The 16,454-nt window shown below is 44.6% G+C and overlaps 1 protein-coding gene across 4 annotated transcripts in view; it reads right to left on the bottom strand.

The window, feature by feature from the left end:
• DIPK2B (divergent protein kinase domain 2B) overlaps positions 1-16,454 on the bottom strand; it is a 248,866-nt gene that overhangs the window by 35,756 nt on the left and 196,656 nt on the right. For all 4 annotated transcript variants that reach the window (XM_088444943.1, XM_088444944.1, XM_088444942.1 and 1 more), the window contains one exon: positions 12,117-12,381. In XM_088444943.1, coding sequence (XP_088301069.1) covers positions 12,117-12,381 — 265 coding nt within the window. The remainder of the gene's footprint in view (positions 1-12,116; positions 12,382-16,454) is intronic.

Below are 16,454 nucleotides of genomic sequence, written 5' to 3' on the forward strand. Positions count from 1 at the left end.
TTTAGATGTTGTTTGGCAAACTCTAATCTGGTCTTCCTGTTTTTGAGGCTCACCAATGGTTTACATCTTGTGGTGAACCCTCTATATTCACTCTTGTGAAGTCTTTTCTTGATTGTTGACTTTGACACATATACACCTACCTCCTGGAGAGTGTTCTTGATTTGGCCAACTGTTGTGAAGGGGTTTTTCTTCACCAGGGAAATAATTCTTCTGTCATCCACCACAGTTGTTTTCCGTGGTCTTCCGGGTCTTTTGGTGTTGCTGAGCTCTCCGGTGCGTTCTATCTTTTTAAGAATGTTCCAAACAGTTGATTTGGCCACACCTAATGTTTTTGCTATCTCTCTGATGGGTTTGTTTTGATTTTTCAGCCTAATGATGACTTGCTTCACTGATAGTGACAGCTCTTTGGATCTCATATTGAGAGGTGACAGCAACTGATTCCAAATGCAAATGTCACACCTAGAATCAACTCCAGACCTGCTTAATTGATAATGAAATAATGAGGGAATAGCCCACACCTGTCCATGAAATAGCTTTTGAGTTGATAGTCCCATTACTTTTGGCCCCTTAAAAAGTGGGATGCACATATTGAAACCGTTGTAATTCCTACACCGTTCACCCGATTTGGATGTAATTACCCTCAAATTAAATCTGAAAGTCTGCAGTTAAAGCACATCTTGTTTGTTTCATTTCAAAACCATTGTGGTGGTGAATAGAGGCCAAAATCTGAAAATTCTGTCATTTTCCCAATATTTATGGACCTGACTGTATATGGACCCTGTCTCTGCTCTCTCCAGGCCTGAAAGTCCCCCCCCTTCCCGGATATGCCACTGTATTGCAAGGCATTATTCTCTGGGAGCAATTCTCCATGATGTGCTTCATGAAGGCACATCATGGCAGTGGATCTTCACTCTCTTTTGCCTGGATGTTAAAGAGAAAATGAGCTAAGATTGCTTAACAGTTGGACATCGCGGCAGCACATCTCAGAGCATTGAATTGGGGTGTTTGAAATAGAATTAAAGGGTAATGCTATGAGACCCATATAGAAGTGAATGCAGGAATAAATGTAGAGCTATTTTAATTCTCCGCAAACTGTTGCTAGTAGTGCTTATATTTGTTGCAGGGATATTGTAAACTGCTGCAATACACTATATTACAGAACAAGAACAGCAGGGAAGCGGCTGTGCCATACTGTACAACTCACAAGCAAATGCAGCAGGAGGCATCTGGTGTAAATAGACTACTCCTGAATGCATCACAGACTCGAGAGCTGTATCCTAAGACGCAGCATTAGATCTTATGCGCTATACTCAGATTGCCCCTCGCAGCTCCGGTGCCGAGACCAGTAAGTCTTTAATTCTAATGCATGGACACACAACCCCGTGACGCATGGCCCTTGTGATTTGTGGCCATGCCCCTTTTTTGCATGCATGCGCCAAGAGCAAAGAGTACATGTAAAGGTGCCTATACACTTAGTGATATTTTACACGATTTGCCAGATTTCGATGCATCGTGATGACAAATCGTGTAAAATATGCCCACTCACAATCACAATCACGATGCCGATGCATGTCCCCGCAGGTTGTACATCACATCTTCAGATCTGCCGTGGTGTAGGGCAGATCTGACGATCTCAGTCACGATGCACTGGAATAGCTAGGAGGAACACGTTTGTAAAAGTGATTTTGTGCAATTAAAGTGCTAATTAATTGTATTAGCACTTTAATTGCACAAAATCACTTTTACAAATGTGTTTGGTATTAGGTTTATTTTATTTTATAATAAGTTACATAAGCACAGTAGGCGCTCTATGCCAGCTCTTGTATCTTTTGATATATATATATATATATATATATATAAAATAAAATATATTAGAAAGTGTGTGTGTGTCTGCTTGCCCCTCATGCATGAATCTGGTATGGTGGTATAGTTTGACCAGGATTATGTTTTTGGCTTTGTTTGAAATTCGTCATGGCAGTGGAGGTCTATATAATGCCCACCAAGTGGGCAGTGGAGTCTCTGATTTGAAAGTTCACTCAGGTTGTCTTCCATTGCTTAAAACTGCAGTGATCTGAAGACACAGTCTGATATGTACCAGTGTGGGGCAGGCAGAGCTACAATGGAAGAGCAGTGAGTCGGAGGAACAACTGTCACACTGCACCTGCACTGACAGTTACAAATTTCCTCCAAGTACATTTTCATATGCCATGCTCTCCTATGTTGGTTTGCAATGTAAAAAATTAAAAAAATGAAGGCTGCAGATGTACTTCAATGTCCATTCTTCAACCCGGGCAATGCCGCCAAACAGGATAAAGTATACGGCCAGCACTTACACTTAGTAGATAGAAGAAGGCTTTATTGAAGAATCAGATATTACGTGTCATCACAACAGGTGGCCGACAGCTGTTTAAGTAATGCAGATGCTTCTCACCTCTGTATCCTTCTGTCAGTGTCTCCACCTGAAGCTTGGCTCTTCTGGGGAGTATCTTAAATGAACACCAAGGGGAGATTCTTGCTACAAACACATTAACGTATTTTCCTGTAATCGCGTCTGCAACTTTATGCTGATGTTAGTATAACCCTCCCCTGATGTACAACTGTGCATATGTGGTACCCCCAAACTTACAGCCCACTATACTTAGTACTTAGTGGCTTAACAGGTTCGTTATTAGAAATTGGTTATTGTACAGTGATTTCCTCCAGAATAAACACAAATTAGGTAAGAAAATTTTATCTTTATTCTTCAGGCTCGTTCCAGCAATTTTTTCCTTTGATGAACCAATTCACACCAAACAACTTGTACCAAGTATTACAAATATAATTTAGAATAAATGACTTATAAAACTCTATAAATAACCTTTTTGAATCAACTTTTCCTACATACTGTATCATAAAATAATAATTCTCGAGTGAAGATTTGGTAAACACATATAAGCATTACAACTGAATCTTAATATTTTTTCTTTAAACTTTATACTGCAGTATAAAATAACCAGCCACCCCTAAATGTCACTTTAGATGTAACTAGGTTATAACCTCGGTGGTGCACAACTCTCTCTTCTCTTTGCAGTGACTCCTGGATAACTGGCTGGCTGCGGGTTACATTAGGTGCTGATCTTGGGCGTAATAGCTAGTTCTCAAACTACAGAGTCTGTCTAGCTTGTCTCTTAAACTCCTTTAAATCTTTCGTTGTTCTCCTTAAAGCACAGTCTGCAGCACTTATTGTTATAACTATATGCGGCAGCGATGGGCTTTTCTTACTCCTTGTCCCACAGCCTATACTGAGTGGAGAACTGCTCAGTCTGTCCATACATTTGGGGAGATAGCACCTGAACTAACAGTTGGCGACTGGACAGTGTCTGTCTTTATGCTTAGTATCACAGCTCCCTCCTCGGCTATCTGCGTTGCTAGTGATGAGACTCGCTGCCTTTGTGGTGTAATATGCTGGTGATTTGGTTGGACTAAGGTATGTAATGCGTTACCTCAGGAGCTTCAGTACTTACTATGCAGGGCTCACTGCTTCTTTAGCTCTCAGTTGTCCTCCTGTATATGCTGGTGGACTGAAGTAACTAGGAGCAGTTTTCTCTGGTGTCTGTAGCTGGCTCTCCAAGGGCTTCTCAGCCTGTCTCTGGTGTCAGTCACTGAGTACAGCTTTGATGGTGGGAGGAGAATCTCCCCTCAGTCTGCGCCACCTCTACTGTTGTGGCACAGGGCTTTATTTTGGCCATAAGGTTAGCAACAGCACTGCTCCATCCTCAGGTACCTCAGCATAATAATCTGACCAACTGCTGCTCGCTCCCAACTGTCACTTTCCTACCACCTAACACTGGTCATGTGACCTGCTCCTGAGCTGCTGCTGAAACTGCTTTGAATTGTCTGTCTGTGTAATAACAGACATGCGATGTAATGTGATGCACGGTGTCAGGTGTAATATCTTGCATAGTGGGGTATTACACATATGAATGTGCAAGGGCTGGGATGGTCACCTTATGCAGCTGCAGTCGCAACCAACAGAAGTATTATGGGGATTTGCACAAGGCACAAAGGCTCCAATAGCATATGACCTCTAGTGTACGTGATTAAGTGGGCCTGAATCAGAGATGTACACTTCTCCAATGTTCATGCAGTTGAGCGATAATCGGCTATCTGCAGTCGGGCACTGTTTGGGAAGGAAATGGGGGAATTGCGGCAAAAATGCAGGTGTGTCGTGACCGTTTTGGGATGGGTCGCAGCCTGCATCTGCAATCCAGTGCACATATAACATGGCTCCAGCGTCTCAGTACACATCTCAGTACACAGAGCCAATCTGCGCGACCATAGGGCTACTGAGAAGTCAGATTATAAAGGATCTGTGACCACGGCTGTTTCTTTGGACGCGATTGCTTGGATTTGTGAAGCTGCAGGTGGGAGTCTCAATACATATCCCGGTGACATTTGCATATTTTTGCACAGTTGCTGCGTACAAAGGCACAGCAGTGACGGAATTAGCATACATCTCAGGGATAACATTAGGGTTAGTGATAGATTTGCAGTAAAAAGACTGTCAACTTTCCAACAATGTCAAAATTACATCAGTGCTGAATGTCAACATAAAAACCTAATGAATGTCGACATTGTGAACATAGGGCCTGATTCAGACTTTCACGCTAAAGCTGCTGCAGCTGTGATTTTCGCAGCTTTGGATGTGCAAAATATTTTAATACTACAGCGGCCGGGACTTGTACTAAGATGCCCACCTGAGCCGTCGCAGCTGTCTGTAACTGCGTACAAATCTGTAGCATCATACACAGAGCAGGGAAACATCTACCTCGTGAGTGACTCTTTGGTCATGCAGAATGGCCACCGTAACTAAGATGCTGGAGCTAAGTTTCCTGCATACAGGATCACAGACGCAGGATTTGACACACCCCTGAAACAGTCAGGACGCGCCTTCCTTTTTAGCGGACACACCCAGTTGCCTCCCACAGACATTTCCTTTCTGTCAATCATAGAGTGAATAAATATTTGCAGCATGCGACTATGGTAATGTACCTCCACAGTGCGAAATGCGTCTCAGATGCATGTGCAGTGGCTTCATATTGGGGGCATAACTTCTGGGGGCACTACTACTGGGGGCATTACTATTGTGGGTATTTACTCGGGGGCATTACTTTTGGGGGCACTACTACTGGGGGCATTTACTCAGGGGCATTACTATTGGGAGCACTACTACTGGGGGCATTACTATTGGCACCACTACAGGGGACACTACTACAGGGGGCATTACTACTGGGGGCATTACCAGGGGCACCAAGAGGGGGGGGGGTGGGTACAAATTTCCCTGGCCCAAGCTTGCTGGAGCGGCCCGGTGGGGGCAAGGATCCAGTACCGCTCCCCTGCTCCCTCTTTCATCACAGCAGCCCAGCACATGCTGCTGTGTGCTGGGTTGCACTAGGAGACTGCTCGTGGCTGCTGTGAAGCAGCCACAGCAGTCTCCTATGCCTGTGGGGGAGCGATCAAGGTGATCGCACCCCCCACTGGTCATGCGCCAGACTGGGGGGGCTCTGCCAAACTTGTTTTGTTTTTTTTTCTCTAAAGGGGCATGGCCACGCCTCCCACGATTAGGCCATGCCCCCCTTTACCTGGGTCTGCCACGGCTCTCGGCAGGCCTGGGCATTACTACTGGGGACACTGCATAAGTGGCATTACCACTGTGGGCACTGCATAAGGGGCACTACCACTACTGGGGGAACTACATAAGGGGCACCACTACTGGGGTCACTGCATAAGGGACACTACCACTACTGTGGGCACTGCTTAAGGATCACTACAATTACTGGGGGCACTGGATAAGGAGCATTACCACTGTAGGCACTGCATAAGGGGCCCTTCCACTACTGGGGTAACTGCATAAGGGGCACCGCTACAATGGGCATTGCATAAGTTGCACTACTGCTGTGGGCATTACGTGTAAGGGGCACTACTGCTGTGGGCATTGTATAAAGGGCACTGCTACTCTGGGCATTATGGTTATATGGGGCACTACTACTGTGGGCATTGTGTATAAGGGGCACAAAGGTAGGCATTGTGTAAAAAGGGCACTGCTTTGTGTCATACATGAATAAAGGACACTACTATAGGGCATATACAATTGGGGATGAGAGTAGCAAAAATCCCGCACCTGCAAGGTTTCTCCTGCAGGTGCGGGATTTTTGCTATTCAATAAGGTGCGTGTTCTTTTTGAGCTCCGGGAGGTTTTTTTCACGCACCTCCAGAGCAAGTCTGATTTTTCCTAAAATCGTTACTTTTAGGAAAAATCTGTGGGACTTGCTCTGGGACCCTGATGGCACCCCCCCCTGAGGTGTGTCCCCCCTCAGGGGGGGGTGCCATCAGGGTCCCAGAGTGTATGTATGCCCCCCGGAATGGGCGCTTGGAGAACTACATCTCCCAGCAGCCCTTGTGCTTCCCTGCAGTCCCCAGGACTCACAGCAGCCCCCTCCCCAGTGAGAAGATGGAGGGGAGGCCATAGGGAGCAGCGGAGACTACTGAAGACCCCCAGGCAGGTAAGTGTCATTTTATCTTTTTTTTTACGCGGCGAGGGGTTTCCAAAGCTGAAAACCTCGTCACCATTTTTTTTTAATTGGATACCGCAGGGGAGCGCACATACCCGCGGTAATCCAAAAGTGGGCGAGAGGGGCGCAAGGTTTTTTTTCCCCTAAACCTCACACCCAATTGAATATACCCCTATGTGGTGTAATGTGAATCAGGGGTGAATTAAGATTTTGCTACTGTGTGGAGTAATTTGAATTGGGAATAATATTAGGTGACCACGCTCTTTCTTTTAAGACCATGGCCCTTTTTTTTTTTGGCGCTTGCGGTCCCTATTTTTAAAAAAAGCAGAGGGGGGTGTGAGTTCCACCACTTCTCTAGGACCACTTTAAGCACTGGGTATAAGTAATGAATACATCTGTGCACTAACTATGACAAATGGAAACCATGCACTGTTAGTACTCCCTGAGGAATGAGTTTGTGAAACACTGTGATAGGCTAAAGGAGAATATTAAGGATAAAGCCTGCGCTTATATACTCATATATAATCAACTAGATACATCTCAGAGAAGTCTTAATGAGCATAGGATCGAATAAATATACATAATAGGTAATTGCAGATATAGGCCCGTATTCAATTTGTGCCGAGCCGCGATAATAAAACGCAGCCCGGACTTAACGCTGCCTTCGCCTGTTTTGCAGGTGTTAAAGTATCGCTCGCGTGCCCGCGTATCCCCGTATTCAATTTGAAAGTAGGCGAAAGTGGGACCCGGTGATACCTGCCATGGCTATTTGAAACCCCGACTTCCTTCAGGAGTTAAAATGGGGGTACCTATAGTGATCCCCCATGTCTACACATCTTTAGGGGGGTCCTTAGAATATTTCCCGAAAATTCCCGTTTTGTTTAACCTGTAAAAAAATGGGGTAAAAATGTAAAAAAAAAATGACATAAGGTCCCCCCCAAAAAGCCAAACCAGCCCCAGGCTTGCCAGCCAGTGGTGGTTTCTAAAAATATGGGGAACAAAATGTTTAGGGTTCCACCGTATTTTAGAAACCAACCCAAGGCTGCAGGGACTAGTTCTGGTATGGGGAAGAGTCCCGGGCTTCAGCATAAGCCTGTGGTGCTCAGAAGGGGGGAGGGCCCTTCTTTGGGGGGTCCCCAACTCCCCCGAGATCACCGACTTGCGCTGACTGATTTGGGGTGCTAATGCTTTGGACCTGGAGCCCCAGTGTTTGGGTCTCCGGGCTGTGGCATTACACCCCAGTCGGTTGGGTCTGGTGCTGGTCTTAAATATAGGGGGATCCCCACGTTTTTTTTACCCCTATATTTAAAACCAGAACTGGTCCCACAGCCTTGGGTTGGTTTCTAAAATACGGTGGAACATTACACATTCTGTTCCCCATATTTTTAGAAACCACCACTGGCTGGCAAGCCTGGGGCTGGTTTGGCTTTTTGGGGGGGACCTTATGTCATTTTTTTTTTTTACATTTTTACCCCGTTTTTTTGCAGGTTAAACAAAATGGGAATTTTCGGGAAATATTCTAGGGAACCCCCTAAAGATGTGTAGGATGACAAAGGATACTCCCATTTTTAACTCCTGAAGGAAGTCGGGATTTGTAATAGCCGCGGCAGGTGCATAAATGCGGCTTTGAATAAGGTGATGCAGAAGAGCATTTAGAAGTTTTTTTTAGGGCAAAACAACTATGGCCATCAAATTTGGGGTACTTGAAAATGGGGTTCAGCATATTTGAAACTTGCTAAAGTGACTTCAAAAAATTGTGAAAAATCCACCTGCCGCAAACACCTTCAATCAAAAAAACACTTGGGGCATACTTGGGGACCTCCCCAGAGTCAAGTTCGCTAGTTTTTAAGTTTGTACCCCAACATTTTTTTTTTCACCCCATTTTTCAAAGTCAATTTTTGGGGTGTCCTTAAGTTTTTTTTTTTTTTTTTAAATGGACACAGATTACCTTTGGGGGACTGTCTGAAGGTTGCACGGGGGTTCCCGAAATGTTGCACCCCAAAACCCCAATTTTGCACTTATTACTGCCTGTCATTCATAGGCGATACTTTACCGCCTATTACATTGCATTCACTTAACGCCTAGATGGAAAGTCTTTGAAATTGAATACGGGGTAAAACCAAAACAGGCGATAATGACGTCATCGGCGGTAAATTACCGCGAATCTGGATTTAACTCCTCAAATTGAATACGGCCCATAGTAGTGAATGATAGCTTGCACATTCTGCAGATTAAATTGTGGTTTTATATAGTTTAATCTGCAGAATATGCAATCTATCATTCACTATATCTGCAATATCCTATTATGTAAATGCAATTGATCATATGTTAATAATATGTATATTTTATGAATCTTTAAGATAATAAATGATTATTAAGACTTCCCTGAGAATTATTTATATATATGAGTATATAAGTGCAGGCTTTATCCTTCTTTGCATATAAGAAATGTGCTTTGGTCTCTAGAAGCCAGTAGCTAAATATATGAATGAATTATATTTAGAATTTGGTATATAAATAGACATTGGAAGAATATTTGTGGGCAATATAAAGGAGAGTATTAGCAGGATCCATACATGTACATGGGCAAGAACAGTAAATAAAAAATAAATTCTCCGATATATCGGTTTGTAACTCTAACTTCCAACTGACTAAAATATATACTCAGGGCCGGTTCTCCCGTTACGCATGGTACGCTGCTGCGAAAGGCGCCACATAGTGAAGGGCGCCTCAGCTGCGTACCATGCGGGCCGCGGGCAGACTGTGTCTCTGTGACACAGCTGCACCACGTGTGTAGCGCTGACCGTATGGAGTTCGGTCAGCGATACACAGCACAAACACACAGCCGCCGGCGCCGGCAGCTGTGTGTTTGCTTTAGCAGCTGATGAGAGTCAGACAGACTCTCATCGGCTGCTGCTGGTCCCACTGCCAGAGCCGGACATCTTCCGGCTCCCGCAGTGGGTAATGGGAGTAACGTCATGACGTGACGGCACTCCCATAATGCAAAGCGGCGGACGGAGGAGCTGGTATCGGTGGCGGGACCAGGAGCGCCTTTCACTTAAGTGGTTTTTTTTTACATTTTCATTACGTCTCTACTGCGGGGGTGAGGGAAGGTGGAATACTACTGTGGGCACTACAGGGGGTAATACTACTGGGGGGGCACTACAAGGGGGGTTTACTAGGGGGGAATACTACTGGGGACACTACAGGGGGTAATACTACTGGGAGGCAGTACAAGGGGGATTACTAGGGGGGGAATACTACTGGGGACACTACAGGGGATAATACTACTGGGGGGCACTACAAGGGGGGATTACTAGGGGGGAATACTACTGGGGGCACTACAGGGAGTGATACTACTGGGGACACTACTGGGGGCAATACAGGGGGTAATACTACTGGGGACACCACAGGGGGTAATACTACTGGGGGCACTACAGGGAGGGAATACTACTGGGGGCACTACAAGGGGGGGATTACTACTGGGGGCACTACAAGGGGGGGACTACTAATGGGGGCACTACAAGGGGGGCTATTACTGGGAGCACTACAAGGGGAGATTACTACTGGGGGCACTACAGGGAGGAATACTACTCGGGGCACTACAGGGGGGAATACTACTGGGGACACTACAGGGGGTAATACTACTGGGGGCACTACAGGGGGGGAATACTACTGGGGGCACTACAAGGGGGGATTACTACTAGGGGCACTACAAGGGGGGGATTACTACTAGGGGCACTACAAGGGGGGGACCACTACTGGGGGCACTATATAAAGGGCACTGCATAGTGGGTACCACTACTGGGGGCACTGCATAGGGGGGGAGTACTACAGGGGGCACAAGGGGCACTGCACAGGGGGGACCACTACCGGAGGCACTGTAAAAGGGGCACTGCATAGGGGGTACCACTACTGGGGGCACTGCATAGGGGGACTACTACTGGGGGCACTATATAAGGGGAATACTACTGGGGGCACAAGGGGCACTGCACAGGGGGGACCACTACCGGTGGCACTGTAAAAGGGGCACTGCATAGGGGGGCACCAAAAAATATACTTGCTTACCAAAAAATTTGGGCTAGGGCCAGCCCTGTATATACTATGTATATGCATGATACATTCACACACCAACAGCATAGCAATGGCCATATAACAATATCCCGGGTGGTAGAGAGCAGTGCCAGGCCTGTGGCCGCACCGCCTATAAAAAAATCATGGAGAAAACAGAATGTGCCCTGGGTGCCGCACGCTGCACAGGGGGGAGTTGTGCACCGCTCAACCAGGGACAGATCAAGGGGGGGGGAGTTTGATCAGTGTGATCACTCCTTCTCCCCCCTTTCCCCGCACACCATGCAGGCAGAGGAGACTGTTACTGCTCATCCGCAGCAGCCTCCCTGGACCCACTGCAGCCCAGCACACAGCAGCTGGCTGGGGAGAGAGGTTGCTGGCACTGCTACTGACAGATAAGAGGGATTGGGGTGGTCGTCAACCGGCCCAGGTGATTAGTGTCCCCTCTCAATGCCTCTGACAATACCAATACACTTTCAATTGGAGCTTGTGTACTTTTGAAGATAACTTGAACTATGAATAAGGCTACTTGATGTAAATGGTTCAGATAGTCTCTCCAATATAAATGCAACTTGGCTGTGCAGTCTCTGATAAACAAGTTTTCACTTGACAATGAACAATATGTCGTCCTCTGCACTAGTATTTGTAGTTCCACAACTCGCTGTGGTAAACAATTCCTCAGCTGTATAGAAGCAGCAGGGATTAAGCAAACACTAAGGGCCAAATGTAATAGGGTGAGAGTTTAGTAAATGTGAGAGGTTAGCAGTAATCTATCACATTGGTCGAGTTTTATCTTCGAAATGGGAAAACATCTGGATGATAGTTTAAGAGTTTTTTGAGTCTAAAAACATGAGAGTTTGTATGTTCAGCTGCAGTGGGTCCAGCAGCCTCCCTGGATCCACTGCAGCCCAGCACACAGCAGCTGGCTGGGGAGAGAGGTTGCTGGCACTGCTACTGACAGATAAGAGGGATTGGGGTGGTCGTCAACTGGCCCAGGTGACCTTTAGACCTAATAGCCAAAGTCAGCCTTATGTATATTAACCATGTCTATGAGCAGGACCTGATCCTGGGGTCTCCTCCAACATGACTGACTTGCAGAATGTCCTTCCTCAGTAGTACATGCAAACTGCCTCCACTCAGCTCTTTTTTTTGTGACTTCCCCAGCATGCTCCATCCACAGGCTCTTCCAGCTCTTAGCACCTGCTGGTCTGATACCCTTTGGCTTCCCCGGGCTTATCACTCAACTCATTCACCTTTCTTGTGATGTTGCATTCTCTGCAGTTTTATTAACAGATCTGCACTTTCCCAGGCTTTTCATTTGCGGATCTGATAAGCCTGCCCCTTTTCCTGCTGCCTGCTTAGCTCCACACCCTTTCCCTGGCAAGATTCTGCCAAATTTTGTTTTCCATCCTGGGCACAACCCTGCTCTAGAGCACCATTACTTTCATTTAAATCTATTTAAGATAATAACTAATAGGTAAAATAAAGACTTACTTGCACTAAATCTGGGGTTAGGCGTCTTGCAGTCATCCACTTCTGGAACCTCTCAGTTCTTCTCAGTATCCCCTCTATGCTGCAGGTTTTCCTCTTGAGGAAAAAGTTGCAGATTCTCCTGTCTGCCAAGTCATGCTGGCTTTTGCTAGATAACCGAAAAATCTCAATAGATCTCCAGTTTTCTCCATCATCGGTATAGTTTCCAGAGTAATTCTGAAGATCAGCAGATGGAAGTTGAAGATGGGGAGCAAGCCAGTTCTGAAACCTGGTTGGGCAGAGGTCAGACACAGATTGCAGCATGCATCATATTTCAGAACATAAATAAGTTTATATTCAGATTTTCTTTTGTTCAATATAAAAGCTTTATTCACATCCCTACAATAGAAGATATACACAACATTATCATACATTTCAAACAATCTTATTTCACAGAAAAACAAAGGTCTTTTTTGGCAGAAATTCAGAAAAGCATAATGGTCAACATTTTGTTCCTGGCTGGACCTTGGTCATAACCTCCCACCTGCATTTTTTACTGTAGCCACTATTGTTCTGATAAGTATTTGGCTATTGTACTTTACATGTTGTTATGTGATGGAATACATTTGAAAGCAGTCAACAACAAATAAAGAATTTCTTGAAGTTGGTGATTTGCTTGTTTTAGGAGGTCTCCCTCAAATAAAAAGAAATGTTCATAGTGTGGTCTGTTTAATTAAAAAATTGTGACACTGAAAAGAAGGTGCTAATTCCCTTAATAGGAAGGAGGTATTAACTACACTGGTTATATTCCCAGTCACCAGATTATGCCTATTAAGGATGTGTAATTACCAAAGAGTAGATTATAACGTGATCATTATCCACTTAACAGGGGTGGGCAATAAGCGTCCCTCCAGCTGTTGTTGAACTACAAATCCCAGCATGCCTTGCAACAGTTTTCAAATGGACAAATAACAAAACTGTGGCAGGGCATGCTGGGATGTGTAGTTCTGCAACAGCTGGGGGGCCGCTTATTGCCCACCCCTGACTTAGAAGGACGTTTATCTTAACACCAATACTGTGACACTACAGAAAAAAAACACATTCTTCCACACAGCGAGAAAACCACTTCCAATCTCCTTTTACTAATCAGAAGTACTGCAATAAATAGTAAAATACACTGCTCACCCTCACATATAATGGGTCCCCCAAATTCATGAACATAAAATAAATATAAAATACAGTGTAATACTGATATTAAAATGTATTTCAAAACATTAAATTAACACCAGGTGAGCACTTCTGTATACACCTAGCAGAAAGGACAATTCATGTAGCATTCAAAAAACTTGTATTTTCCTCATTAGGGAAACACTATCCCATTCTCTCAGTAGCCTACCAGATGAATACTGAGATTAAGGCACATCAGAAGTGAAAGAAAAAGGGGTCCCAGGGCCTGATTCAGAGCGATGTTCGCACAACTGCGCATGCGTATGGGTCGTAATGCGCATGCGCTAACCAGTCGTTGGGATCGGAAATCGGGCGTTCGCAAAATAGCGAGTGCCTGCTAATTTGAGTGACAGAATGAGGCGTTTGTGGGTGGTAACAGGGGAAGGTGCTTGAAAATGGGGTGTGGAAATCCGAACGCAGGCGTGCCAAACGGTCAAAACGGGCGTTTTAAGGGTGTGCATAATTAACAAAGCAGCGTCATCGACCACGTCACTTGGTTGTTTCTTAGCCTGAACTGTTCGCATGATTGCGGTAGGAAAATCCAACCGCAAGCACTGCGAGCAGTTCAGACGCCTTTTCGATGTACTCGATTAATCAAATAAATAGCGGAGATGACGTAGGATGCGAGCGGCCAGGGGGCGTCTTTACAAAATAGCGAGCGCATGTTTCGTTCGCTCGCTCAGACATAGAGGCATCAACAGACCGCAAAGAGTGAGCGCTCAATTTAAATAGCCGGCCCCTTTTTCTGAACGACCGAGCGCAAATAGCGTCCGGCTCTGAATCAGGCCCCCAGTTTCTTCCGTTCCACTCTGATATACGCTCACCGATGCATAGGCAACGCTCACCAATGCATAGGCATACAGTCACTAAGGGTAACAGTGACGTGCTGCGAGGTCAATGGCTGGGGAGGCACACATGTATAAAACACACTTTTTATATCCTAGCTCTGGAGCATGACAGGGAGTATGATAGGGGAGTATGATAGCACAATATTAGTTTAGAAGAGATGGCAGCTCTATTTTAATACTAAGAGAACATACAAAATGTGATTAACCTCTTCACTGTGAGGGTTTTCTCACCCTTGTGCTGAAGTCATTGTTTCACATTTGTGCTGGCCACATTCCAACATCAATGATTATTTTATGCGGTACCCACACAAATGGTTTATTTCTCAGAAAATACCATTAATCTTTATACTCTAACATATAAAAAAATTTTTTAACCCAAGTGGCCCAAAAAAGTGATTTTGATTATTAAAATTTTCAAGAAAGACAACCAAAAGCAAATGTGATTTTTTTAGTCTTATAAGAACTACAAAGAAATACTTTGTGGTTCTTGTTTTGCCAATTAGCACATTTCCAAAACAGTAAAATTCTGGATTCTGTGTGTAGGGTTTGACAAAAGAATATCTGCGCCTGAAATGAAACTGCATTTAAAGAAAAAGAAAATTGGTGTCTCGATTTAAGAGAAGAATATGGTAGCCCAACAAGGCATGCCATTATATAAACACCACAACCTGCCACATTAAATGTGGGACTACTTTTTTATTTGACACAAGATGGGGGAGATAAGGGCTTTAGATTCCACCCCAATTGTGGAAAATGTCATTTTTATGTATTGTTTCAGTTACTGTCTGATGACCAGACAATAACTACTAAGAGGGCACACAATTTAAAAGAAGGGAATTCCCTCTTTCAAGACAGGGTACCCCCATGTGTGTGGCAGCAAGTATGGGGGAGATAGGGCACAATGGATATTTATTTTTTCCATAGCACAGGTGATCACTAAACAATAGCTGCTAAGTGGGCCACATGATTGGAAAGACAGCATTCCCCTCTTTCATATGTGGGTGATACCACATTTACTGATGTAATTATGGGCATGATAGAGCATGTAGGGCTCTTCCACTCGTATACAGAAAACTTATTTTTCTGTATTGCAGAGTAATACTGTCCGGTGATCTCGTATATTAAGTACATTATGTAAACAAAAGTGATTGGACACTGACAGCAAATAGATCAGTACTTTGTAGGTCTACCACGTGCAATGATTACTGCAGACACCCTTCTTTGCAAACTGTGCCCAAGTTCCTGGAAAACAGCAGGCGGTATGTTTTGCCATTCCACCTTAAGTACAGTGACCAACTGTGACACTGAAGAAGGTTGAGTCGGCCTAGAACGCCCCTGTTGTTCCAATTTGTCCAAGAGATTCTCAGTGGGGCTAAGATCTGGACTCTGAGCTGGCCAGTCCATTCGGGTTACTGAATTTTCTGTATACCAGTACAGCGTCACTCTGGAAAGATGACAGATGACATTGTCATCCTGATACAAACATTCATTGTTTTTATGGAACTGCAAGTGCATTTGCCTCTACAAAGTGTTCTTATTGAAACCGCCACATTAGTGGCCATTTGGAATTTTTGTGCAATGGTATGCATGGTATACATTTCGCTTACACAGGGGGTGTCCAATCACTTTTGTCTTCATAGTGTATATTATTGACCTATTACATTTGAACGCACCCTTTCAAATTTGAAAATATTGGAGCTTCAGATTGTGAAGCAACCAAAAGTATGTACTGTATATAATATAATATAGACAGGGTTTCATCATCAAAGAAAAAGACATTTCATGGGAATCAGTATTCTTTTAATCTATTTAATAGCATGGTGCACTGTGAATAGTGTAGCCCCCAGCCTTGTGTAGTTATACTGTAACCGTTTCCCACATGGTGAAATGTGAAGCTAGGAGAATAGTCTATTCGTGCCCTACAGAAAGGTGCCAGATGATAAATACAGTTGACTCTAGACTACTAATTGTTTCTATATTAAAAATGTAAGTAGAGAAAAATCTTAATTGTTTAAAGCCAGAGTAATTGTTTTATTTCTTAGACAATTCTAGTAAATGTTATATTGTTTTCTTCTGGGACACATAGGACCTGATTCAGACCCGGCCGCTAAGGTGCGCTCACTCTGAGCGATTTTCACCTCATGTGTATAATTTGCAGTGCGCATGCGCAAGCCTGTCTTTGCGATCGAATTTTGGTTGCTCGTAAGCCACCACCAGGTCACTACTTTGAGTGACAGATAGTGCCGTTTGTGGGTGGTAACAGGGGAAGGTGCTTGTAAATGGGGAT

Source organism: Taudactylus pleione, unplaced genomic scaffold (assembly GCF_031769625.1).
Source record: "Taudactylus pleione unplaced genomic scaffold, aTauple2 ptg000374l, whole genome shotgun sequence".
Classification (NCBI taxonomy): domain Eukaryota; kingdom Metazoa; phylum Chordata; class Amphibia; order Anura; family Myobatrachidae; genus Taudactylus; species Taudactylus pleione.